Source organism: Littorina saxatilis, linkage group LG7 (genome assembly GCF_037325665.1).
Source record: "Littorina saxatilis isolate snail1 linkage group LG7, US_GU_Lsax_2.0, whole genome shotgun sequence".
NCBI lineage: Eukaryota > Metazoa > Mollusca > Gastropoda > Littorinimorpha > Littorinidae > Littorina > Littorina saxatilis.
The window spans coordinates 22,009,855-22,037,268 of NC_090251.1; the positions used below are offsets into that span (position 1 = coordinate 22,009,855).

Genomic DNA, 27,414 nt, shown 5'->3' on the forward strand with positions numbered 1-27,414 from the left:
AACGTTACTAGCCAAACCAACAACTTTACTCGCATTTGGCGAGTAGATGAACATTTAATGGATTTATACTCGCCAGTTACATGTTTCTACTCACATGGCGAGTAAAATACTCAGGCCTGTAAAGCAATACTACCGTTTAAAAAAAAATCCACGTCTTTTTTAAAGTTTGCTTAAAGCTATACATACACACGCCAATTTTATATTGTTCAGCAATTTCCCCCCTTTCTCTGCTTTTGTCACCAGGAGCACATCGTGTCCCACATGTAAACAAACCCCTGAATCAGCACAGCTGATGTAAGGCTGAACTGCGGCCGCAACTTCTGATGGTTTTTTTCAATGAAAACTCTTGTTGTATCATTCAGGAACAATGGAATCATTACTTCGAATACACTTCTAACCTCTTACGTTACTTCCTCGTTCATTTTTACCGATATTTGTACTCATAAACAAACAGATAAAAAGAGAAATTAAAACTAAGCGCCCACCTAGTTTTGCACATTAGTCTAAGGGAGACAACTGTCATGTTAAAAACAAATAGAGTTTCGTAGAAAAAATAACGATCCATATTTAACTAAATAGTTTTACACCACACAATAATTATGGTACATCTCAAAGTACTTTGATTTGACTAAAATAGTAAAATGTCACACTTCAGCGCATACGAAACAGCGGGTCAGAAACAGTGTGTGTGTGCATGCGCAGAGTTACTGTAGCAACAACACGCCGTGGCGCGAGGCTTGTGGAGTTTGTGATTGAGAATTAATTTGCTTCAGTCATGGCTCACACGGTGATTTCTGCTAAATACCCACCTCAGATCGATGCAACAAGGACCCCTTTTGCCTATGGGGACCGAGCGCTTCCTAGACTGGTAAGTAATTCGTATCAGCCCTACCATTAGCGAATATCGAATGTAAACATCCCTGGAAATAGTGTGTACTGTAGTTATACTATTATTATAGGCCTATAGTTGTTTCCGTACATCTCTCTTCACAGATGATGATTTCATGGCCACGGTTAAATGATTGGGAGAGAGAAAAAGAGGGGTGGGTGTGGGGGGAGGGGCATGGTGGAGAAAGGTGTCCACGATCGAGCTAGTTCTTCACTTGAGTTCAGCAAGATCACTAGATCAACGCGCTCTAAACACACTGAGGCCTACCAACTCCCAGCCTGTAAGACAATATACAGAAAACAGTCCTTCTTCCCTCGCACTATTGGCGAGTGGAACGCCCTCCCACCACAGGCAGTAACATCAGCCTCGGTGGATGCATTCAAGACCCTGATTTAGACCCCCATCTTCCCACTCCCAAAACCCTCCCATGCCCCCTGCCCTCTCCGGTCCACCCCCTCCCTCTTCCCACTCCCAAAACCCTACTCAGCCCCCCCCCCCCCCCCCCCCCCTCCACGTATTGCTGCAGCTAACTCCAAGTACACCAGAATCTTCAAAAAGATGATCTTGCAGGATAAACACACACATACACATACACCCATACACACACACACTCTCTCTCTCCCCCCCATCCTTGAGTAGAAAGTTCGTTCGTTCTTTCTCTCTCTCTCTCTCTCTCTCTCTCTCTCTCTCTCTCTCTCTCTCCCTCCCTCTCTCTCCCCCTCTCTCTCTCTCTGTCTCTCTCTCTCTCCCTCCCTCTCTCTCTCTCTCGATCTCACACACACAGACACACAGTGACAAACACAGTTTCACACACACACAAAATGACAAACATACACTTTGCTCTGTGTCAATATATACTCTGATTTTCCCTGTTTTATTTTGAAACAGAACCGAGAGCTGAATGATGAAACGCTCCTGGTAAGACAGAGGGCGGTGATGTCATTATGTGACTATCTACATGACCCAGAGCATATTGCAGAAGCCCTCAGAGTTGGTAAGTAAAAACAAAGTTTGTGTTGTATAGATCTGCATCTATCATTATACACAGTTTATTGTTCAGATGCGTTTATTTACCAGACTCGAATGGCATGTGATATATGAACAGCAGTCTCTTTGTATGGTTAACCCTTTTTCTCTGTCTGTGTCCAAATGTATGCTTATTACATTATTATTTTATTCTATCTGGGTACTTATCAGGAAAAAAATTGTATGTGTGTGTGTGTCCACATGTATGTTTATCACATTATCTTTTCTATCTGGGCACTTATCAGAAAAAAATAAGCAATACTACTTGTATAAAATGAAGATACACAAAATGACAATGTTACATTTGAAAAGTGCACGAAAAGGTGGCTTGATTTGCTCAGTATTCTGGTAACTCATTGTGTGTACGTGCGTGTGTGTGTGTGTGTGTGTGTGTGTGTGTGTGTGTGTGTGTGCTTTTTTCTAGGCATTGCTTCCAGTTTGAAGAACTTGCTGACTGACAAAAACCTCACTGTCAGACAGAAGTCAACAGAATGCCTCTTTGTTATCGCAGGTCAGTGCTAGAAGTTGAAAGGTGATGAGATGATATGAAATGAGACTTTTCTTTCTAGGTAATATCTGCATGGAACTGTTTTCATTTACCGGGTATCTTTTCACATGTGTTTTAGTTTATGTGCTATTTTATTGTCTTTGCATCTTACTTTTTCCGTTAGAGTACCCCAAACCAGCAGTTTGCATGCGGAAAATGATAGATTATTTTTCACCTATTGTTATTACTGTTAACTGCCTTGGGACTGTGTCTCTCATATGGTAAAATAAGATTGATGTAGTTAGGGATACTTGGAAAAGAAGTACAATGAAATGTTACGTAATTTGACATTCAAGTTTCAGTACGTACCCTCTCTTAAACATTGATGTCTGGGATTTTCTCTGTGTATTGCCAATAACATTTATTTGCATTTTAAGACTTCATTTTTCATTAAGTTCCTGTTTTCTGAAATTTGTTGCAGTGTACAAGCAAAACTACCCTTGTATGCATAGCATTTATCGTTAGCTGACAGTCTTGGGTGTGCCAGGGGCAGCAGGAACCATTATCAGTTTTGCATAGCATATTTATTATTGAACTGGTTTCAGGTCATGCCATTGGTCGGGATTCTTTCCTGGAACATTCACTTATCATACCAGTTGCCAACTTGTTCAACGACTCAGAAGACATTGCCCGAAAAAATGCTCATCTGGCCATTGAAATGATTTCTGAAACTCCTCCAGGTACTGTGAATTGTTTACTCGTCGCCTTGATTGTTCCCCTTCCCCCTTGATATAGCAGTCTCTCTACTAGCAGTACAGTTTTACAGTGGAACCCCCCGTATAAGACCCCCGATTTAAGACTTCCTCCCTTTTAAGACCTTGCAGTTTCAACTTTTCTGTTCATAACCTTTGTACATTTACCTCCATTTTAACACTCCCTTCCCTTTTAAAACCTGTTTTCCTCGGATTTTTGGGCGGTCTCAAAAGAGGGTTCCACTGTATCCTGCCATTCGCAGTATGGGTAATGTTCACTACACAGTCTAAGAGCTTTCATTTATAATGGTCGAGTGCACTGAAAAGTTACAGTTTGAATGATTTAAATGATTTAGGCTCACTGTGATGCAGAGATGTGTGTATTTTGCATGTGCATGATCCTGGGTTTTGCTGGCGGTGAACTCTTGACTTGTCTAGCTAGGGTGATTGTATTTTAAAATGGGTCATTTACATTTTTAACACTCCTTTCGGCACAGTGACATACCTGTCAAGTCTTACGTTTTTCGCGTAATTCTTACGGAATTTTGATGTTTTTCAAGTCTTACGGCGTATGCCGAAGATCTTACGGTTTTTACAAAACAATTTGGTCAAATAAAAAAAAGGTCGCAAAGGTTCTGCCGAGAACAAAGTAACAGCTAAAAAATCTCGCGCTAACTGATCCGGCGGAAGTACAAGGCAACGCGCATGTGCACACCATCAGCGCGATCTGACCGCCAGTACTGTGCGACCATGCTTGACCACACGCGACCTCAAATTAAAGCAGTTACATGTACTATTGTTGTTGTTCTCGGTATCTTCAAGGTATTTTCTCACGTTGTGCGCAGTTTTAAGCCATAGAAATGAAACTAAGGGAGTTGTGATGCATTTTTGAAGAGTTAGCGATCGAAAGTGAAAGTAGCCGGATTCCTGTCACATCCGATCATGTCGGACTTGATTTTAGAACACGCACGACCTCAAACTAAAGCATTTACATGTAATATTTTTGTTGTTCTAGTATCTACACAGCATTTTCTCACGTTGTACCAAGTGTGAAGACATATGAATAAAAATAAGGGCGTTAATGCATTTTCGAAGAGGCAGAGAGCGAAAGTTGGCACCGGATGTTTGTCACAACCGATCATATACGACTTGTTTTTAGAACATGCGCGACCTCAAACTAAAGCATTTACATGTCATATTTTTGTTGATCTGGTATTTGTCCTTGATTGCTGAGACACACATGAGTTCTGGCTTCTAACTTGTGTGTTTTACATATTCTGTTTGGCTAAAATGTTCTCTTTTGCACATTGAATCACTGTGCTCAATGAATGAATGTTGTTAAAACACACTTGTCTTGTGCCTTTACTATCATGTGGTGTTTTTGTGCATTCTGGTAAAATTTTTGTGAGGGGTGTAAATCACTAAATGTGTGTCTGGTTGGAAGTGTACGTACTGTCTTTGTACAATTTAGGTGATTCTCGGAACAATTTACATTTAAACATGCTTTGCATTTCAAAATGACACAAAACAGTGCAGTGTCAGTGTTGAGAAAAGTGTGTTTTTCTTATTATGTGTGAAATAAGGCTGATTTCTTGTGTGTGTGTGTGTGTGTGTGTGTGTGTGTGTGTGTGTGTGTGTGTGCATGTATTTAGTTCTTGTGGTCATTAATCTAACGACTTCTGCAATTTTGCATGTTGTCTTATGCTTTTTGGTGCAAACTTATGGTTTTGTGAGCAAAATCTTATGGTGAGAGTCCACAATGTTTTCATAGGCATGGAAGTACAAATTCTACGGGAAGAATTAATGATAATTAACCATTTAGATGACAGACCTACAAACCCTTTGAAAAAAATGTTTTACAGATAAAATTATCAAGGCTGGTTTGATTGCCATCGGTTTATAAGTCTGTGCCAACTGGGATCAGCAAACCACCTCTTGAGCTTGAACTATACTTTTTTCTGATGTGCTTTACATGAGGGATTGTTTATTTATGCATACAGGTGCAGAGGGAATTGTGGAGGCCAACCTAGTCCCAACACTTGTCAACAAACTGAAAAATGAGCTGGATGAAATCAAGGTAAGTTTAGTTTAGACAAGTGTTACCATTTTGTTCAATTAGAAAATTAATCTTTTCTGCATTAAAATAAAGCAGATGATGTTTATTAGTCTGTGTGTGTGTGCAGAAAAATAGAGAGAATGGGGGAGGGGTTGGGGGGGGGGAATTAGAATGTGTGTGTGTGAGAGAGAGAGAGAGATACAACTAATTACCTTTCTCGCTTGTTCCATGCAGGAACTGATTCTCAACACCCTTCACTACTGCATGCGAATAGACACAGCCAAGGCCTTGGCAGCAGGAGCCATGGAAGTGTTCACATCCTTGTTGACACACAAAGCACACACCATCCGCGCCAAGGCAGCCAGGGATATCATGGATCTTAGGTATGTGGGTACCCGGGCTAGAAGACAGCGTTATGCTACCGACGTGGCAGCGGTAAAAAATGTTGTGGTGTGCAAAACTCTCACTATATGGTGATCCTGAGAATAGAAAAGCTCAGAAGAAGAAGAAGGTATGTGGATCTCTTATAAATGAGTTTGCGGTTGGGATGAGGAAATTGAATATGGCAACAGCACAGCCATGAGGGGCTATGTCTTGTTGATTAATAAAGTAAGTCTTCACCATCTGTAATATGCCAGCTATAACCGACACGATCTCAAGACAAACTTGCATGTTTGGCTGTGCTTTAAATAGCATCACATAGGTTTTTGTATGGTGGACTGAAACCCTGCAAGTATCCAAGACTATGCTTGTGGGCAGAGAGTCTACCATTGGCTTCGTGGAAGTGTTGTTGTCCTGTGTTGCGATCGGGAATGCTGCCGATGGTTGCTTGCTCAGTTACTTAGTCAGAGAGTTATGCTCATTATAACACAACACAGGCAGGCAGACAGAAAGTCAGACAGACGGATGGATGGACAGACAGACAGAAACAAAAGGATTATTTATTTTGATGTTATCAAGATCTAATGTGCAGAATAAGACGGATATGTCAAGAAAATGTTTTTAGTTTTGTTGCATGTTTTGATTATGCTTGAAGCCATTTGTTGTCATTGATTTGGTGGATGGATTAGGGATATTATTCTTTTGTAGTACATGTACATTCTGTTACTCTGTTAGCCTTATTTTTTTATAAAGAAAAATATTGGTAATGCTTTCATGGAATGTTCCATGTGCCCACAGATGACACAAATTGTCAAGTATCAGATGAACGCTAAAAATTTCAACTTCTGAAGTTCGTAAAAGAAAGTGTGGACAATATGTGTTTCTCATGATAATATAATTTGCTGTGTACACCCAGTGTACCACTGGATGGTAAGAACAAGGCTGTGGACTGCAAGGCTGTGGAAGAACTCATCAAGCTGCTGAAAGACGAATCTCCAGATGTTCGGGCCAATGCAGCTGGTGCAATCATGATGTGAGTTGACTTGCTCCTCGCGTTTGTTATACTATTACTGATGGAGTTGGGTGTCCCTGCAAAGGGCATCCCCGCTTGGGGTGTTACTGCACGTTTTCTGTTACTGTACGCAATGAGGAATGCTATCGTCGGGGATTATGTGACTATATTTCAGTATGTTTTTAGTTCACTTCTTTAACAGCTGATATTATATGGAGATAATCTTGGTAACAATTTTTCGTAAACCACTTGAAACGTCATTGTGTATTTCATGCAGTAGAAGACATCACTCTCCTCAACCTGTTTAAACCCGTTTACATGCCTCACCATGGGATGTAAATTGATTAAGTATATACATAAATCAGCAATGCTCATTGTCGGGACACTTTTTGCGGGGACAATCATTAGAGAAGAATTAGACCCAATCGGGGTTATTATTGTACAGTGGTTATGAATATGTATTGTTGTGGAAATAGTTTTTTTTACATCAACGAACGTTTTTATGTTTGTTACTTTTTCTTTCAAGAGGGTCACAAACTCGGTCAAGTTTGGTCAGAGCTAAAGCAGAACAAATTCAAGGAGGCCAAATACAAATCGGTGTAATTTTTTACTTCAAAATGTCATAGGGGTACAGATTCTAATTACAGCTACAAATTCTCTTTATGCACCATCTGAAAGACCTTTTATCCTTTTTGCATTGTTACACATAACTCAAATTTTAAAATATCAGCTTATTTGTTGGAACAGCATTATTCTTTCTTTTGGGTTTTAGAATCACCATCACAACGAAGGGAAAGTACACTGCCATCAAGGGAGAGGCCATCAAGCCGCTTGTTGTCCTTGTGGATGATGAGACCAGTGAAGTGCGACTTAATGCACTGAAGGTTAGCAAGTTCATATTTCATAGATCACTACAGAGTAGCTAAAGTGCAGTAAATGCCAAGTCAATGTTGTCGCTATAATGGGCACCTCCAAGAAACTGATTTGTGCATAACTGGTCTTAAATTTTGTGATTTATCGCTGACATTTTTACACTTCTTAAAAACAATAAAGACTGCTCTTGACTGCGAAAGTCACTTGTTCTGTGCAATTCTTATTGTGTAATGTGCTCAGAGATCTGTTGTGCACAACTCATTCAAACTACAGTCTCACATTCTGAGTGTTTACTTGCAATTGTTCTACTATCAGACGTATAATGAATGTTAGCTCTGTGTTCACCTCAGTTTTTATACTTAGATAAAACTTACAAGCATCCCTGTACAACTAGCAATATATTAGAAGATAGGTTGAACAGCACTCAGACATTAGCAGAGAAAGATCGAGGTATGTACAGAGATGTTTGTTGGTGTTTGAATTGTTCTCTTTTACCCAAGTAAGCTACGCTCACTGTATTTTCAATTTTATTTACTTACAGGCTCTCACCTGCCTGTCTGAAGCGCCGGAGGGACGGGAAGTGCTTTTGACACATGTTGAACTTGTGAGATTATTTTTGCCATTTTTCATTTGTGGGACTTTGACACTTTCAGATTTGCTGTTCTTGCAGCTATTTAGTGAAACGTTGGATTAAACCATGCTTTTTCTCACTCTAGATAATACCGTTGTTTGTGTCTAACTAAAATACAAGCACATGCAGTGTGTAAAAGAGAAAATACTCTCCATGCTGTAAATCATATGAATCAAACTGTCAACTGGTGGTTTGTAAAAAATGATAAGAGAATGATCAAATAAATTAAAAGGGACGATTAGTTGCTCACCTAATCATCAGTTTTAAGCTTTGCTTTCGTGTGTTTCATTTATTTGTAAATCATTCATGTATCAGTCAATTTAGATCAAGCTTAGACCTACACAATCACTATCAGCTCAATAGATATTTTTTTCAAAAAGTCTTGAATACACCTCATCTGGGTTTTTTTATCAGTTACTTTTGTCTTGTTATTGTTCATTGATATGTTTCAGATTCAAGCGAGGACAAAAGATCCCATTCCAGCAGTGTGCAAAGCTGCTGAGATAGCTGTTCGCGTCATAACCTGGAAACCTTAGATTCGCAATCACTTACATCCATGTTATCATTATCATCATCATGCTTCAAATTAACCTGTCATTATCGTTCATTGAATCTGTGAAATGTTGGTTTAAAACTGTGATACTGTGAAACCAAGCAAAGACACTCCAACGTGTGAACAGAATCTCTAAGATGTTCACATTTAAAGACACATATTTTGATTTGTTTCTGTTTTTTCCTTTATCAACCATTTTTGGTTACATTAAAACCCATAGTAATCTCTATTTTTGCTGGTTTTTTTATTATCTTTTGTTTTTATATGTTATCTTCTGCTTGTGCAGTTGTAGATGGTGTAAAAGAAGGGGACATAATTAGTGTGTTTTTGTAATGCAAACTAGAAAGTAATGTTTTGCCTTTCACGTGACAAAGGCATTCACACTTTTTTCTGGAAAGTTGAGGGTTGGGCTAACTCTTACTCTACCATATTTGATATCGCTAAAATTATATAACTGGAAATAATGTGGAGCTGAAGGGATTTGCAATTGATTTTGTCTGAATTTTGTGTGTGTATATATATACAAATGAAATTAAAAGTTATTGCCCTACCTTCTTAATGCTTTGTGAGTGCATGTGCCTGTGTGTGCTTGCATATATGTGGTTACCTTGTGTGCTTGGTGGCATATTTGCTTGTGTCCTTTCTTGGAGCAAAATATATGTCTGATTGATGCACAGAATATAAACAGGCAGGCATTTCCAATTTGAGGTGCACAGACTACAATAAAAACAAAAATACTTATCTTTCACACACTGTGCACACAGTGAAAATCAAGTGGTAAGTTTATCAAGAAAACTTTATTGAAAATCCAAATCATATTTTAATATTACAGTGAAAATTGACAACAAAAGCACAATTTTCTTTCTCACATAAGAATGGAAGTAAAGAATGTGAAGGCCAGCAATTGGATATACTTCTTTGTTCATAATTGTGAACAAATGTAGCCAGCCCACCCCAAACATTATTTAAAATCTATCGTTTTAATTGTATCGTCTGCTACTGACATAGAGTCTTGTCCCTTGATGCGCCAACAACAAGATTGACCTCCCTTGATACACCCAGCTCCAAACCAAACAATCCTGAAAGCAACGACAAGGTGCTCAACGCTTCTGTCAACTTTACTCTGCATTCATGATGGAAAGAAAGTTTGCCAAGTTTTTCCATCGTCTGGTAAGTTGTTGATGGATATTTAGAGCAAGACAATACTGTTTAATTTTATCTTTGTGTTCATCAGAGCGTAACATAATGTGGATGATTCTGAGGTTGTCTTCACGACTTCAGTTCTGCTCTGTGCTCGTCATCTGCACTGAAAATCCAAACAGAAAAGGGAACAGATTAAATCTCAAAAGCGCTTCGTTATTCTACATATCCCGTTCAAATTGATAGATGATATTTTAGAGATTTATTTTAAGAGGGAGGTATCAAATTTCTTCTCCCGTCTGGAATGGTTTGCCTACCATTCATTTTGCGGTTGGTATGTGTACCTGTTGGTCTGTCTCACATTATGTGAGCTGGGTTCTATTTAGTATTCATTCTTAGAACCAGGTCTATGTCAAATTATTTGTGGTTTTGATGGACCAAGCGTAAAATATTTGGCAACCAAATGTTCTCTTTAACAATAGAGTGGTTACTTTCCCTACCCTACATGTAGACTTGGAACTTGAGTATTGGGTGATATATGTAGTAAAGTATGCAGTATAGCCCCTTGAGAGGTTATTGGGGCTGTTCACAGCTCTTATCATATGCAGCACCGTTTGTTTACACACAGGCACCTTTGCACTGTCACTTGTTCTCTATTTCTGGGCCGGAGGCAGAAAACTGGTCCAACCACTTTTTCCTGAAGTGCTGGGACTGAGTCAGTGAGTGAGACAGGAGGCATGCTTTGGTAACTGTGCACACAGTAGAGAAAATCAATAGGTGAGAGTACATCTATCATTCCTGCATGCACTCAAGGCTTTTCTGTCAGGCAAGGCCACAAGAGAGAGTGTTTATTAATGATTGTAGCCTTTCTGAGATACTCGGTTTTGTTGTCTTCACTGAAAGTGAAATAGTGCTGCGTTTAAATTACAAAAAAAGTATAAAGTGCACGCATGTGCCTGTGTTGAAAGTGTGTGTGCGTAACACAGCCTGAATTTGGAACATAAAATATGTGGAATTGAAAACAACTTGTACGAGAGCCAGCCACCATAAACCACCTCCCTCTCTAGCCCCACCCCTAGTATGCATGCAGAAAGAAAAGAATAGGCTATGAGTATGATGCGCTGTTTTAGACAGCTATTAGGTAGCGAAAGCTTAACCCCTTTCATTTTCTGTAAAACACCTTGAGAAAAAAAACAGTGCGCATGTTGTTTAATCCATTGCAGGTGTTGAAATATTGGTCTCTTCATGTCTGAGTTGAGGTTAAAAAAACATGTTGCTTTATTTGACAGAGATAGAGTGAAGAAAGGTTCTGGTTCTGAGAAAAATAGCAGCAGCTATAGCTTTAATCCACACAGAGAGTGAGACTCGAGAGATAGTTATATTTTACAACAATTGGCTGCAGAGTTTAAAGCCCTGGTTCTGCTCAGTTTAGTCCATTCCCTAGAATACCATTCACCACCCCACCCCCCATCGTTGCAATATTTTTTTCAGAAAGAAGGTATTTATGTGGAAAAATTTGATTGTGGAGAAAATGCATGCATCTCAAAACCACCCCAAAAACATTGAAACTAAAATCAAGTGCTTTCTCTATAAAAAGATGGGGGGGGGAAAGTCTTACACCTTTCAGTGTGATCAATTTCATCAGGTCTGACTATGAAATATGAGAGTGCTTTTTTTGTTTTAGATATTTCTGTCTCTAGAGTGCTACTGGCTTGCCATTTATACTAGAACGAGACAGATTCTATGGAATGTTATCCTTTCCTACACACATGTGTCTTCCTACTGCAAGGTATGATGGGTTTAGTGCAGATTGTATGCTAGCATACAGGAGCAGGTTTGCCTGCAACCCCAGTGTATGAATCATAGGATGCAAATCTTGAGCCAGATGGCATTTGTGTCGAATATGTGTCTTTTTTCTGTGATTTTCATGTTTTATGTCTTTCCAATGTCCCCGAAAATAACTGCCATTTGCTTCAAAGGCAAAACAGGAGGACAGCTGTTTGTTTTGGCAAAGGCCGTCAAGGAACAAGGGCAGTAACTAAGCTTATAATCATTAAAGGAAGAGTATTCTGCAGTTGCTTCCCTTGGGTGCTCATTGTTACTTGCTCTTTGCATTTGAAACCATATCATGCAAGTCTCATTCTTGCTGACTTTGTTTTTGTAGTATTGCTTTTAATAAGTTTCCAGTAAAGCTACCTTTGTCCCCAAGGTGTATGACTATGAGGTAGGCTTTCCACATGGGAATCAGTTTTGTAGAGGTGATTCGTCAACTAATTTATTATTGATCAGTGATAAATATAATACTGAATTATGTGAACCTAAAATGAGAGACTAGGCCAAGACAATTTTTGTCAATGTTTCCGATTCCCGACCAACCTTTTTTACATCCTCCTGACCCTAGAACTTTTTTTAACCGTTGAAGAAAAAAATGACAAAACTCAATTTTCCACACTTACAGGGACGGTTATTCTTCTTCGACATCCAGGAGACACAGCTGGTATGATTTCTGGCCAATAAAAAGCAACATGCACCGTGAAAATCAAGAACAAACTGCAATGAAATAAAATAAGAAACTTAACCAACCCACCGAACCTATTAATGTATTTTACCTTGTGATGGAAAACAAATGTTTTTGGGAGCAAGGTTAATGCAATATCAGCATTTCAGTGAAAACTTATACAGAAGCTATATTATTCTGGCGTGGCTGCTAACAAGAACTTACAAGAAAGATGATCAGCAACCATGAAACATTGACTGTCAGTGCAGACTATCTCAAAGTTAATCTCTCGGGGCAGGATTGTTGGTCAAAGAAATTACAAAACTGTTGGGCTTGCTGGTCGTGTGTACTGTGGAAGTCTAATTTAATTTGCTGATCAGCCATTATTAATATAATTTTTTAAGAGCAGTGACATTTTGGAGAGCGAAGAAGCCTTCTGTTTATCATTTTGTCTGCCCCACAATGGAAACAAGAGCAACAATATAAGGAAAAAGAAAAAAAGCTACCGTACTCAGTATTGTAAGTTTAAATGCCTTGAGGATTTAGGTTGCTGGGACTGGTGGTAAGGTCATGGCAGGTAAATAACTAAGCAAACACCAGGTTATGTCAATTGTGCAGTGCTCTTGACACACCTGCCTTCTTCCCCTTGCTCCCATTTTCTTGGCTCGATAAAAGTGTGTGTATGTTTGAGTTTCCCAATTGGCCTAAGAGAGAAAGAGAGAGAGAGATCATCGTTCAGTCTCCACATTCTCGTAAAGCCTTTTCTGAATCACTGAATGTATCTATCTGTGTTCCAGTGGGAGAGACAGAGAGAGAGAGTGTTACCTGCAATTCTTTCCCTTGTTTGTATTCATATGGCTCAATAAATGTGTGTGATGTTTGTGTGTTCAAAGTAGGCAGAGAGAGAGAGAGAGAGAAAGAATTAGGAAGGGATCGGTAGAGAGAGAGAGAGAGAGAGAAAGAGAGAGAATTAGGAAGGGATCGGTGGAGAGAGAGAGAGAGAAAGAATTAGGAAGGGATCGGTAGAGAGAGAGAGAGAGAGAGAGAGAGGGATCGGTAGAGAGAGAGAGAAAGAATTAGGAAGGGATCGGTAGAGAGAGAGAGAGAGAGAATTAGGAAGGGATCGGTAGAGAGAGAGAAAGAATTAGGAAGGGATCGGTAGAGAGAGAGAGAGAGGTGATTGCATTGCTCAATCAAAGTATTGACATGTTTATGTATTCCAATTTTTATGGCTGATAGAAAGATATATATGCCTTTTCTTCCTTGCTGGTATTCTCAGAGGTCGATGAAAGTGTGTGAAAGAGAGAGTTGCCTATTCTCCTTTGAGGGCATTCTCCTAGCTCAATGAAAGCGTCTTTGTGTTCTGATTAGACGACGAAAGAGAAAAACAGGGAGGGTTGTCTACTCTTCCTGGCTGATGTTCTTGTTCCTCAATGAAAGTTTTGTTCAGAAAGAGTTTCTGCATCAGCCATTTGTTTTGTTCCAGAAAAAAAAGTTCAGGGAAGATTATCAAAAGGCCAAAACATACTTTCTCACCCACAGTTGCCATTGTTTTTCTGCCAGGGAAGATTGCCTCCAATATGCTTTTTGTGATCTTGAAATTTACAAAGATTGAGGAATAAGGTTTGATGAATTTATATACTAGCTTAAAAAAACTAATGCCCTTGAATTTGTAAAGTGGACTTCCACAGATGTGAACACACACTCATGATTCTCTTATCCGAGCTATATGTGAATTGTGATAGAGCACAGTGGTCAGTGCTTTTTAGGTAAGAACGTGTTGAAAATCATAATGAAATCAGAAAACAGCTAAGAATAAAGGGCTAAACAACACTTGTGGCAGCACATTTATTATCTCAGAAAAAGTTGTTTTGTCTGTAGGGTTTGTTTGAAAAATAACAGGAATTAAAATGAAAACTTTTGTTATTATGCTGGCCTTATACACAGGCTCACAGCCCCATGTGAAGAGGGCTAAGTAAAATGCCACAGTTAATGCCACAGTTAAAAAGGTATAATTCTGAAGTCGCTTGTGTGTAAATAAATCATGTAAGCTTAGCTGATACTGTTTTTCGTAATACTCGCAGTTGTATTGATCAACTCAGAAGTAAACATTGATGAAGTAGAATAAGATAATGTTCTGGGTGTAAACAATTCAGTGTGGTGTTAATACGACACTGACTTGTGTAGACGGAAGAAACACCTTTTGTAGTACGTACATGCTTTTGCAATTGTCTGGATGTAAACAACACATTTTGTTTTAACTGTGGCATTAACTTGATTAAAACTACAGTGTACAGAAGAAAGAAACATGTTGTGGTACTCACAATTCTCTGAATGCAATCAGCACACGTACATGATCTTTTCTCTTTTTTTGTGTGTGTCCAAAAGTACAAGTTTAGAGACAAAAGAAATAGCTTTTGTGGTGCACAGTCCAAAAGTAAGAAATAAGCCTTGCCGTACTCACAGTTTGTTAGGGAAGCAGTGAGGGTGGCAGGACAGTAGCATGTTGACAGTCAGTGGCCGCGTGCAGGGCACAGAACCAAGCAGATGATGAGCGGTCTGTGGGCAAATGTTGAAACAAGCCTGCACTGTTTATCTTGCTGGGGCTGTGGGCTGAGAACAATGCATAAGGTGGATACAACTTTACCTTACACCCTCAGCCGCCACCACTCACCACTGTGGCCAAATAGTTAAATCCCTTCTTGCCGAAACTGGCAGCCAGCTAGTTAAGGCCCCTGCTCTGGAGATGTATGTTTTGAACCCTTCATGTCATTTTGGTTTTGTGTTTTGGCAGAAAGGAGTTATGTTTGTCTGTGGATAGAGAAAGAGTTTGCTCATAGGCATAAGGCATACATGCCCCGTGTGCTGCCTGTTGTGTGGACGGTGGCTCTTAATTTGACTTTGCAACACTTGTTGAGGGAATAGGACGGTGGGGGTGAAATTGTTGTGCACTCCTTGCCTTTGGAATGTTCACCTGGAGAGACACCCGAGTCATTAACAGGATCACATTTCATTCAACTATTTTAAGCTTATTATTCTTTTTCTTGAATCAGTAAATCCTACAATTTTTGCATGCAGAGATTTTTTCCTTTTAGTTCTTTTTGACTCACATGCGTAGCAAAAGTGAGTCTATGTACTCACCCGAGTCGTCCGTCCGTCCGTCCGTCCGTCCGGACGTCCGGACGTCCGTCCGTCCGGACGTCCGTTCGTCCGGACGTCCGTCCGGAAAACTTTAACGTTGGATATTTCTTGGACACTATTCAGTCTATCAGTACCAAATTTGGCAAGATGGTGTATGATGACAAGGCCCCAAAAAACATACATAGCATCTTGACCTTGCTTCAAGGTCAAGGTCGCAGGGGCCATAAATGTTGCCTTAAAACCAGCTATTTTTCACATTTTTCCCATTTTCTCTGAAGTTTTTGAGATTGAATACCTCACCTATATATGATATATAGGGCAAAGTAAGCCCCATCTTTTGATACCAGTTTGGTTTACCTTGCTTCAAGGTCAAGGTCACAGGAGCTCTTCAAAGTTGGATTGTATACATATTTTGAAGTGACCTTGACCCTGAACTATGGAAGATAACTGTTTCAAACTTAAAAATTATGTGGGGCACATGTTATGCTTTCATCATGAGACACATTTGGTCACATATGATCAAGGTCAAGGTCACTTTGACCCTTATGAAATGTGACCAAAATAAGGTAGTGAACCACTAAAAGTGACCATATCTCATGGTAGAAAGAGCCAATAAGCACCATTGTACTTCCTATGTCTTGAATTAACAGCTTTGTGTTGCATGACCTTGACCCAAGGTCAAGGTCACATGTATTTTGGTAGGAAAAATGTGTAAAGCATGTGAGTCGTATGGGCTTTGCCCTTCTTTTTACAATTTTCCGTACCCTTTGTGATTTTATTTACGTTGCTCAGGGATTTATTTATTTGAGTGCGGCTATATAATTTTTATTGAAGTCAGTCATTGCCTTTTGGTATACTTATGTTCTTCTTTTTTTTACCCATTTCAATGAATTGTTTTTATGAAACGAGATATACCCACCCCCTCCCCAGTAAAAAACCCATCCCAGTAACCTTTGCGTCTGTGTGTGTGTGCTCATGTGCACATATCTATACAGGGAGGACTGTTATTATTCAAGTCTTTCTATCCTCCTTGATCAGTGAGTCTGTACCTCTTCTTCAGTCCCCACCAAAACTTATCATGCAAACACGGCTATAAAGTGGAAGTTGCAACTTGACACAAGGTTTTGCCTGGAGGAGTGTAGCAGTTATCTGATTGTCTCGCTCAGGCCTATGTGTCTGTCTTTATCTCTACTGTATAATCTGGACTGTATAATTTGGGTCTCAATGACTGTCATCATTGAACACACAGTCACAGCTACACTGCTTGATCATCCAGACTTTTTGCATAATTCTGTTATACTTTGTGGCTACTGTTGTTTCTCTGATTGTGTTGTAGGTGTGTGTGCGCGTAGGCTGGTTAAATGTTCATAGGTGGTAGACTCTTAAAGTTTTAAGAGATTGAAACTGGATTTTGTTCTGTTTTGTTCAATCCGTGTATTGGTTGTTATCTGACATATTTACTCCCTGCTGTGAACTGCCTCATACTTTTTGTGTGTGCTTTGTTGTGGAGGTCAGTCAAAATGATCAGGAGTGATGTTTTAAGTGCGATTAGAAGGTGCATATCGCGATAAACAGGTGTGCAGTGGTGTTTTCATTGGTTTTTCTGTGGTTTTTTTCTGAAATTTTTTACGTCGACACATTGGTAAAATTGATTTGTGGTCTTTTTACATTTAGTCAAATTTTGACTAAATGTTTTAACATAGAGGGGGAATCGAGACGAGGGTCATGGTGTGTGTGTGTGTGTGTCTCTGGTTGTCTGTGTGTGTGTGTGTGTAGAGCGATTCAGACTAAACTACTGGACCGATCTTTATCTTTATGAAATTTGACATGAGAGTTCCTGTGAATGATATCCCCGGACGTTTTTTTTATTTTTTCAATAAATACCTTTGATGACGTCATATCTGGCTTTTTGTAAAAGTTGAGGCGTTTCTGTCACACCCTCATTTTTCAATCAAATTGATTGAAATTTTGGCAAAGCAATCTTCGACGAAGGCCGGACTTTGGTATTGCATTTCAGCTTGGTGGCTTAAAAATTAATTTATGAATTTGGTCATTAAAAATCGAAAACTTGTCATTAAAATTAATTTTTTATTAAACGATCCAAAAACAATTTCATCTTATTCTTCGTCATTTTTTGATTCCAAAAACATATACATATGTTATATTTGGATTACAAACAAGCTCTGAAAATTAAAAAATATGAAAATTATGATTAAAATTAATTTTCCGAAATCGATTTAAAAACAATTTCATCTTATTCCTTATCGGTCCCTGATTCAAAAAACATATAGATAAGATATGTTTGGATTAAAAACAAACTCAGTACGCCAAAAAGAATAGAGATACAGAAAAGTGTGTTATCCTGCTCAGCGCGACCATTACCGCACAATTCTGGCTTGTCGATTTCACTGCCTTTGACACGAGCGGTGGACTGACGAAACTACGAGTATGCGGTCTTGGTGAAAAAATGCAGTGCGTTCAGTTTCATTCTGTGAGTTCGACAGCTTGACTAAATGTTCTTATTTCGGCTTACGCGACTTGTTTTCTTTGTCATAATTAAGTTTTTTTTTTGTCTGTCTGTGTGTGCGTATGTGTGTGCGTGCGTGCGTGTGTATGTCTGTGGTAGAAACTCTAACATTTGACGTAAGAGGGTTAGACGTCACGCGAAGGAAGTACTGAAAGTCTCGGTCATTATTATTTTGAGCGGGCCGAAACTAGTGTACATGCAGACAGACAGATCTAGATCTAGTGTCTCGCTTTCTTGCACAGTTTCACCTATTCTCTTTCTCTGTGTGTGTGTGTGTGTGTGTGTGTGTGTGTGTGTGTGTGTGTGTGTGTGTGTGTGTGTGTGTGTGTGTGTGTGTGTGACGGAGTGATTGAGTTTGTGTTACTGTTTGTCGATTTCTTACGTGAGCCTTGATGGCTTCGCCTCTTGTTTTTTAAGATGTGAGCAGCTCAGACTTCAAACTAAAGAAATTGAAAAGGTGCAGTCTTTTTTAATTATTAGCATGACATAATTTGGAGATTTTGATTGCCGAAATTAATCATAGATGTCGCGATCACAAAACTGCTTGAAAATGTATTGCTCATGAGAAGATTTGCTGAGATAATGCATCAGAAAAAATTCACATCAATACAAGTGGAGTACTCTGTCATTGTAGTCTGTTTAAGTATGACGATAAGGATAAGGATAACACATCACATAGTCCTGTGACTATCACACATCACATTCAGGCATGGGAATTGTCCGTCGAAAGGCAAATTTCCGCCGAATTGTTTTTTTGTTGCGCCGAAAAAGCAAAAGTGTCCGCCGAAAAAATAAATGGGGGAGGCAAAAATGGTTCTAAAAACTGAATTTAATGGCAAACTTGGAGCTTAGATGACACCAAATTTTACCATTTGGGTTCTTTGGAGAAAAAAATTACGGGGGGGGGGGGGGGGGGGGGGGCATGCCCCCGAACTCCCCTAGCAGGGCTAGGCGCTTCGCGCCGTCGACTTTGCCATTACTTACAAATGTTCAGCCTTTTTTACTTTTTTCAATTCCCATGCCTGCACATAGTTACACTATTGAACATTCAGGTTGCTTTCTCTCTTGGGAAAGCGAGCTGCTGTACTGAAGCAAAACCAATATTATTCAGGTATATTTTGTTCCTGATTTTTTTCCCCACGACTCTTAAAATTTAGACGTGGACACTAATTGCTGGAGTTTTGATTGGTTACGGTGACACTGTGACTGCCTGATTTTGCATAAGTAGATGCATCAGGTTTATGCACTGTCACAAGTGGTTTTTTGAATTCTATTTAGCTCACACACTATCTGCTTTTCAGCTGACGCAGCCACTGTGACTTTACAAAAGTATGTCATGGCAGTACATATATACTTACAATTATTGGTAGCATGTAAACACACTTTGGAGCTTGACGGATAATTTATTTTGAAACTGTATAATATATAAATGGCAAATACAGCCTTGATGCATTCACATTATGGAAGAGTCTCATGGAAGACATTAATCTACTGGTCTCATATTAAAGTTTTCAGAGTAATTGCAATTTTGTACTGTGGAGAAAATAAACATGCTCAATGCATCCTGTTACATGGCGGAATGACATTCAGTGTTAGTAAATGTGACATTAAATCTGCTCCAATACTAAATAGCCTTAAGGTAAGAAGAATTGATCACTCTTGACCAGATGTAACCCCAGTAATCATGTCAGGAATTATAGATCGATCTCTTGTTAGGTTGTGAGTCTACATTGCCTTTGCTGTCTTCCTTGGCCTGCATTGAAATAGTTAATGGCCAACATTTGGAGCAATTTTGTCTTGTGGCGTTTTCATGCATTTGTCCTTGCTTGTCAGTAAGGCAAATGCAATCAAGGTCTTGATAGTTCGGCACAGGTCTGTCACTGTTGTTTGCTTTTTGCTGATGCATTATTGATTTTTCAGTTACTGTAATAAAGTAGAGGCAGTGATTCTTTCAGAATCCATGCAGGTTCTTTTAGGTTTGGGTTGTTTGTCAGTTTGTGGTAAAAAATAATCTTCAACTGTCAAAGGAAAGTGGTGGGAGTCCATTTCTGTAAGAATGGCGCAGTAGTTCCAGAAAGTGTATTTACAGTACATTCAGGCCACTGATTTTCAGGTGTGTTTTTTCCAGTGTAAATTGTTCTGTGTGACTTAAGGAGCTGACAATTTGCCAAAACATTTAGCTGTGCGTAAAAGCAGTTGCTGTCAGGTGAAAAGATAATTGCCTGCCAATTCGGGTCTCTTTTGTGTGTGAGTGCGATTTGACCCAAGACGGAAACATGGCAGACCTTCTGTTTCAAGCAAAGGTATGTAAAGTACTTCCAGTTTGTGGTTTATTTCAGTATTGTCAAATGGTTAACAAACACAAAGGCAAACAATAGACATGTAGGTATTTTGTTACCAGCAATTATGTGCAGTTACACATGCACGCATACATGTGCACACACACACGCAGGCATGTACATGCGCACGCACGCACGCACACACATACACACACACACACACACACACACACACACACACACACACCCACGCACACACACGCACACACATACACACACACACACACGCACACACACACCCACACACACACACACACACACACACACACACACACACACACACACACACAATCACACAATCACACATACACACCACTCACCTTAAATATTGAACAACTGACAAGCTCATGCTGCAAGGCATATGTATACGATGAATGATGATGTGGGCAGCAAACAGTTGCTTTTGTCAACTATACTATATACACACTGCAGCAGCTGCAAGATTATTCTTCTGTAATAAAAACTGCAGGTAATCGAAGTTCCTGTGGCTAAGACCAGCTAGCGGAGAGGTATTCAACGTGTGTGAGAACAAAAGAGGGATGCGTCATAAACACCAATGATTTTTATTGAACATGAAAGGGCAGCTTGTGTGAGGGGGTTTTAGTGGTAAGAAAAAAAGGGAGCAAAAATGTGCAGTGAATCAATTTTTTATATGTAGTTGGTTGTGAAGTGTTGGTGTTGTGTGTGAATCGTGTAGAGATGCTGAGTCCAACTATATGGACATTTTCTGATGGAGAGGACACTCTCCTGAATGATCCGGAATGGGTCTATATGTATGGATACTGCCACAGAATATCTGGAAAATGGTTTCCTTGGTTTTGGAAAGAAGTTTGTACTTCAATTTTTTTTGAAAAGGTGTAGATTGAGTCATAAATGATGCGCATGTGTTCTGGCTAAGAAACACACTGTAGCTGTCTAGTTTGATACTTTTTTTGTATTATTTAAATACTGTTCAGAGTTTTTTGGCTTGGTAATGTTTTCTATTTTCATCATCATCATTAGTCCCCGGACAGTCGTCAGGGGGACAAGAGGGCAGAAGAGGCAGAAACTCTTCTCCAGGCTGTTCTGTTGTGGGCCGTTGACTGAAGGTCAGGGAAGCTCATCTATATGTCCATTCTTTAACGTTGTCGGACCAGCTCTTCCGTTGTCTCCCGCGTCTGCGTCCTCCTTGAACGGTGCCTTGTAGAATGGTTTTGGAGAGGGTGGCATGCCTTGTGACGCGGTCTAACCAGGCCAACTTCTTACATTTGATGGTTGTCAGTAGAGGTTCTTGGGGGCTGAAGAATCTTTTGACCAAGCTATCTGAGTGTATAGTCGTTGGTCTTGTGCTCTGTTTATGGTGTTCGCAGCAGTTTCCTCAGGCACTTGGTCTGCAATACCTGGATTCTTCGTTCATGGTCAGCCAGCAGTGTCCATGTCTCGCAGTCATAAAGCAGAATGGAAATAAGTAGCAGCCTGAAGAGCTTCAGTTTTGTTTGAAAGTTATTGTTACTCTTCCACACCCTGTTTAGCCCGGCCATTGCTGTTGTGACTGTGGTCATCCTTATGCACATTTCTGCCATCAAGGTGCTGTCTTTGGACAGGGTAGCTCCCATTACTTGAAGCTTGACAGTTCTTCCAGTGGCTTTCCATTCATGGTGGTGGTGGCACTGGTGGTGTTCGTGATGTTGACCATGACCTTGGAGTTTTCCGTGCTGACCTCCATCCCATACACACTGGCTCTTGCAGCGAGTCTGTTTATTTTCTGCATAAGGCTGTCTGAAAGAGCATACAAGTTGCGTCACTTTGTAATTGGTAAAATGCGTACCTTTACTTTCAAGTTACTGTGGTTCAGACACCATTAACACTGTAGCAAGATCAAAAGAGGTGTGACCTTACACCTTTCTGTTTTACTACTGTTTTTTTTTTATCTGGAAATGTATCCCCACTGTGCGACTGTCAGTCAACAAGATATACGGAGCAAAGTTCTTGTCGGCCAAGACTTTGTTCTTGGATACTAGCCTTTTTGTCTCCTTCAATCAAGATTAATATGAATGCTAGAGAGATTAAGAGGCTCTACCACATTCGTATGGTTGGCATTTTCGTGGTTGCGCAAGACACTCGGCGGAGGAACACGCGCGTGTTGCTGGTACAGCGGTTGAGAGGACAGAAGAATTTCGTTTCGCTGGTCGGGCCGGTTCGGAAGTGTCGATCAGATAATACCAACTGTCTCACTTCTGCTGAAACGCATCAGACACTCAGGCCACTACTCAACACATCATAAACTTTAACTGCTTCATGCATTTTTCTCCTCCAGATGGCTTGACCAGCCGACTGAAAAGTTGAGTCGGTCTGATGTTTGGGTCGCCATCTTGAATTTTCTTTTGTCTGCTCAGTCACTCACTGACCCAATTCAAGCCTGCTTTACGGCTTTTTAAACTTGATTTTAAAAAGCATTGATGTTAGAGCATACATTGATTACACAAGGTAGGCATATTTTATGACTATTCGAATATAAAACGCGACCGAAGTCACGTTTGTCAGAATGACCAATTTTATGAATTTCGTTTCTCTTCGCAAAGCGAACTTCTGTTCCCAGAGATCGGAAGTCACGTGAACTCAAAAAGGTGTGACATTTTACAACCGAAAATGTCAACCATACAAATGTGGTAGCGCTTCTTAATCTCTCTATTACATGTATCTCTAATCTTTCTTAAGTGACAAATTCCTTGATGATGCGTTAACAGTTTTCACTGGTAATCTTTACAAATCTGTCATGTGGGTCATTTGACTTTGAAACATGATCATCACTTCTGCTCTGCTGGGTTTTGGAATACCTCAGTGTGTTTAATTCTTCTGCCTGGGTGTTAAGTTTGGGCAAAGAGGTGAAAATGTCTGTTTCCCCCACAGAAATAGTTGTTGTGAGAGAGGGTTCTATCAAGTGGCTCTGGTCCGGGCCTCTTCGAATGTCCAAGAAGGTGAAGAGACTTGATGCAGTGAAACTATAGACTGTGTGGAATAGATGAATTTTGTCCTCAAGCTTGGATATTTCTTTTTCTTCTTCTGCGTTCGTAGGCTGAAACTCTCACGTACACTCGTGTTTTTGCACGAGTGGATTTGTACGTGTATGACCGGTTTTACCCCGACATTTAGGCAGCCATATGCGGCTTTCGGAGGAAGCATGCTGGGTATTTTCGTGTTTCTAATAACCCACCGAACTCTGACATGGATTACATGATCTTTTCCGTGCGCACTTGGTCTTGTGCTTGCGTGTACACACGAAGGGGGATAAGGCACTAGCAGGTCTGCACATAAGTTGACCTGGAGATCGGAAAAATCCCCACCTTAACCCACCAGGCGCTACCGGGATTCGAACCCACGACCTTCTGCTTTGGAGGCCGTCGTCTTACCACCGACCCATTGCACCCGTCAAGCTTGGATATGACTGTTAATGGTCATAGAAACATGAAATGTTTGTCACAGTCTGCTATTTACAGCCGAGTGTAATCAGAGCAGTCATTAAAAAGGAAAATAAGAATCTGACTCTGTTTTTATGCTGAAAATTCATAATTTGTTATCATGCTTTAAGTTGTTGAATGTTCGTATTAAACATTACAGGTGACAGTGGATAACTGCTGATACATAAAAACCTAAGCTAGGGGTTGAGACATCTTGCAATGCTTAATGTATCAGGAAATAATAACGCTTTGATTTAAATTCATAAGGCGGCCTGGATCCAACTAATTTTGTTATGTTGGGGTGGAGCTGGTCTTGGCATTTGACATGTAATTACATGTACCATTATCAGAATTGGTTATGCTGTTAGAACCTTGGTTTGTGGTGGGCACTTGGGCATGCCTGGACATCTGAACATTCATAGCTAAAGCAAGCCAACTTTCAACTGAATTTTGTTCGCTAGAAGTTGTTTAGAAGTTGGTGAGGCAAATCATGGAGAAGTGTGAACAATCCACCGGCCCCCGTAGCGCAGTGGTTAGCGCATCGGGCTGCGGGCCGGGAGGTCGTGGGTTCGAATCCCATCAGGGTCATGTGGGTTTTTCGGCTACGGTCGGCTCCTACCCAGAGTGGAAGTGCTATGGTTCCTATGGGAAGGCTGGGATCACACAGCCGAGTGTCATTCACTTAACGAATGCGACTTTGAGGGTGCTCAGGTTCTGTATACCTGACCAACACCGCAGGTGCGGCAGTTCTCGGGCCTGGTTGACGCCCTGGTTGATGACAGTAAACGTAGAGTGCTGCCCTGTCACGTAGTCTCAAACCAAAATTGGAAATCCAAAGCATCATTATAATCATCCTCATCTCATTAATCATCCAAAATATAAATTGTCCTTGTTCTTGTGGCCCTTCATGCCCGGAGCTCTCATGGTGACCTTGGTCTCAGTGTTCCTGTTCGATCCTTCCCTGAATAGTAGTTCTGCTGTCAGTCTTCAACGTGTGACGTTCTGGGGGGTCTACGGAGGGACGTGGTGGCGGTCTGCTCTCTGGAGGGGTCGACGCTCACTCAGTCTGGCTCCGCGACTTAAAGTTAATGTCGTTTGTAGGGGGCATAGTAGGTAGTGGGCTGCGTCCGTTAGCTCGGGACAGACCCACTACTGAACACTGTCGAAGTGACTCAGCAGAAGTGCAGTGTCATCTACCGAGGGTAGCCTACCGCAGCGACCCGACATCCCCCCCCCCCCCCCCCCCTGGAGCATCTGTAAAATCGACAAGTCTGGTAGCGGAACGAAATTCAGAGGTGGTTGGAACAGCGAGTGCAGGGACGGGGCGGTGTGAGAGCACAACGGGACAAAGGAACAGGTGCAAAGACAAAAAAACAAAATAAAAAAAAAGTGTGAACAATCCCCCTGATTTTCAGTCGACTCTCATCAGCTTCTCATCCGACTCTAAACTGCAGTTGGGCAATATCAATGTTCAACTTTTTTCACCCATTTAGAAGGGACTTGCCCTGACATGCTCTCTTTTGGGGGGCTATATTATTATTTTGCTGACTGTGTCTTGTAAGTGCCATGGGGATGACACACGGGTGGGACATGGATACCATCTCATAAGATTGACCTGACTGTCTGTCCCTGCCTGGATTCAAACCTGACGTGATCCAAAAATCACAAGTCCAGTGCTCTACCAACAGAGCTACCAGACCCCCCTTGATATCAGTCACACTTGACCTATGTATGTGTGTGTGTGTGTGTGTGTGTGCAGGTTCATGAAATCATACCAGACAATGGACAGAGGGACAGCCTGTTTGAGGCGCTGCGGCGATATCAGTCGTAAGTATCTTCATATTTTCTAAAAACATATTCCTGTAATGTTCTTGTGAGCTTGTGCACATTCTGAAAATTTTGTGGAAGCTGGACATTTTACTGATTTTTGATCAACAATATTTGTCTTAGAACACACTGTTGCCTTTGTAAAGAAAACCCCAATAAAGATTGAAGAAGTTTTATGGTTTTAGAGTATGCAGGGATGTTGCTATGTTTTATTTTATTCATCAAATTTGGCCTTAGGGCAAGTTTTGAAAGTTTGATTAAGGCAATCCTGGGCGTCATCTTTCCCCTTATATAACATTTAAATTCAGCAGCTCTACGTTGGAAACTAGAGGAATACCCGGCTTCGCCGGGGTGAATCGCGAGACAGAGACAGACAGCGTGGCGGTTCATCACAATCACCTCTGCAGGCGAAGTCCTGTCAAACGGGATTGAGAATTTTAGAGCTTATTTCTTAGCCCTATATTATCTGCTGTGGCTTCTCAAATGCCAGAACATACAGACAGACAAAAGCCGCTAGACCCCATCACAAACAGAACTCTATAATACATAGGTTTTTGCCTACACACACACACAAACACACACACACACAGAGAAGCCGTATATATATATGCATATCTGTATCTATAAATATATAGAGATAGGTGAGAGTGTATTTTTCGCGTGGCTATAAATTGATTCGACCTTTTCACTTTGACAGTAAGAACAACTTACGGGTGCAAGGGAAGCGTTCTGGACAGCGCAGTGACATTCTAAAAATAGTCACTCTCAGAAACGGGAATTTGGGGTGAACGGCGCGACAGAGACAGACAGCGTGGCGGTTCACCACAATCACCTTTGAAAGGCGAAGTCCTGTCAAACGGGATTGAGAATTTTAGAGCTTATTTCTTAGCCCTATATTATCTGCTGTGGCTTCTCACATGCCAGAACATGCAGACAGACAAAAGCCGCTAGACCCCATCACAAACAGAACTCTATAATACATAGGTTTTTGCCTACACACACACACAAACACACACACACACAGAGAAGCCGTATATATATATGCATATCTGTATCTATAAATATATAGAGATAGGTGAGAGTGTATTTTTCGCGTGGCTATAAATTGATTCGACCTTTTCACTTTGACAGTAAGAACAACTTACGGGTGCAAGGGAAGCGTTCTGGACAGCGCAGTGACATTCTAAAAATAAATAGTAACTTACAACTGAACGGGAAAGCCACACGAAGGAAGGGAGATAAACGCCAAACACTGGAGAAGATAAGGAAGAGTTACTTATAATGGTGAAATGAACACAAAAACGAACATGAGTTTAGCGCTGCGCGCTGAGAGCACGTGTTGAAATATCTCATCGATGATATTGTGTCCGGGGTGTAGCTGAATACGGTGTCCAAATTTGAAAAAGAACCACCGAGAACTTTGGCGTTGTGATGTGGTGTAGCGGCTATGGTGTGTCGGTATGGGGGCCCGGGTAAGCTGAGGTGGAACCAAAATAGCTGAGGTGGAACCAAAATCGGTTCCGCGCAGCGCGCTGAGAGCACGTGTTGAAATATCTCATCGACCAGGTTGTGTCCAGGGTGTACCTGAATATGATCACCAAATTTGAAACAGATCCATCGAGAACCTTGGCCGCGCATCGCGCACAGACACACAGACACACAGACACACAGACACACACACACACAGACACTAGTCGTATATATATATAGATATGTCGGCAACTTGAAATAAGTTGAGGCATTCCATTGAATACTGCCGGCACATACCAAACAACATCCAAGAGTGAAAGCATATGTGTGTATAAGCCATACGGTGTGGAAGTTTCCTCGTGTGTATTGTTTGTAT

General features: G+C 40.7%; 2 protein-coding genes and 1 long non-coding RNA gene across 4 annotated transcripts in view; 2 read left to right on the forward strand and 1 right to left on the reverse strand.

Moving 5' to 3' along the window:
• Window positions 1-694: 694 nt before the first annotated feature.
• On the forward strand, window positions 695-9,214 carry LOC138970920 (radial spoke head 14 homolog). Its single transcript, XM_070343499.1, has 10 exons — window positions 695-868; window positions 1,778-1,883; window positions 2,340-2,426; window positions 3,008-3,142; window positions 5,155-5,231; window positions 5,445-5,593; window positions 6,508-6,624; window positions 7,376-7,487; window positions 8,018-8,080; window positions 8,560-9,214. The coding sequence occupies exons 1-10, from the start codon at window positions 776-778 to the stop codon at window positions 8,641-8,643; spliced, it is 1,023 nt and encodes a 340-aa protein (XP_070199600.1). The 5' UTR covers window positions 695-775; the 3' UTR covers window positions 8,644-9,214.
• A 224-nt stretch (window positions 9,215-9,438) lies between these two features.
• LOC138970924 (uncharacterized) lies at window positions 9,439-20,830 on the reverse strand. 2 transcript variants are annotated; one of them, XR_011457114.1, is made up of 3 exons: window positions 20,625-20,830; window positions 14,762-14,910; window positions 9,439-9,966 (listed from the first exon to the last, which is right to left on the reverse strand). It is a non-coding gene; the product is annotated as an uncharacterized lncRNA (long non-coding RNA). The 2 variants fall into 2 exon arrangements; XR_011457113.1 differs by lacking the exon at window positions 20,625-20,830 and having other exon boundaries at window positions 14,762-15,227.
• Window positions 20,831-20,988: 158 nt separating this feature from the next.
• The window catches only part of LOC138970922 (harmonin-like), a 43,599-nt gene continuing 37,173 nt past the window's right edge, over window positions 20,989-27,414 (forward strand). Inside the window, exons 1-2 of the mRNA XM_070343504.1 lie at window positions 20,989-21,132; window positions 25,501-25,568. Of these exons, the coding sequence (XP_070199605.1) occupies window positions 21,004-21,132; window positions 25,501-25,568 (197 nt within the window). The 5' untranslated portion in view covers window positions 20,989-21,003. The remainder of the gene's footprint in view (window positions 21,133-25,500; window positions 25,569-27,414) is intronic.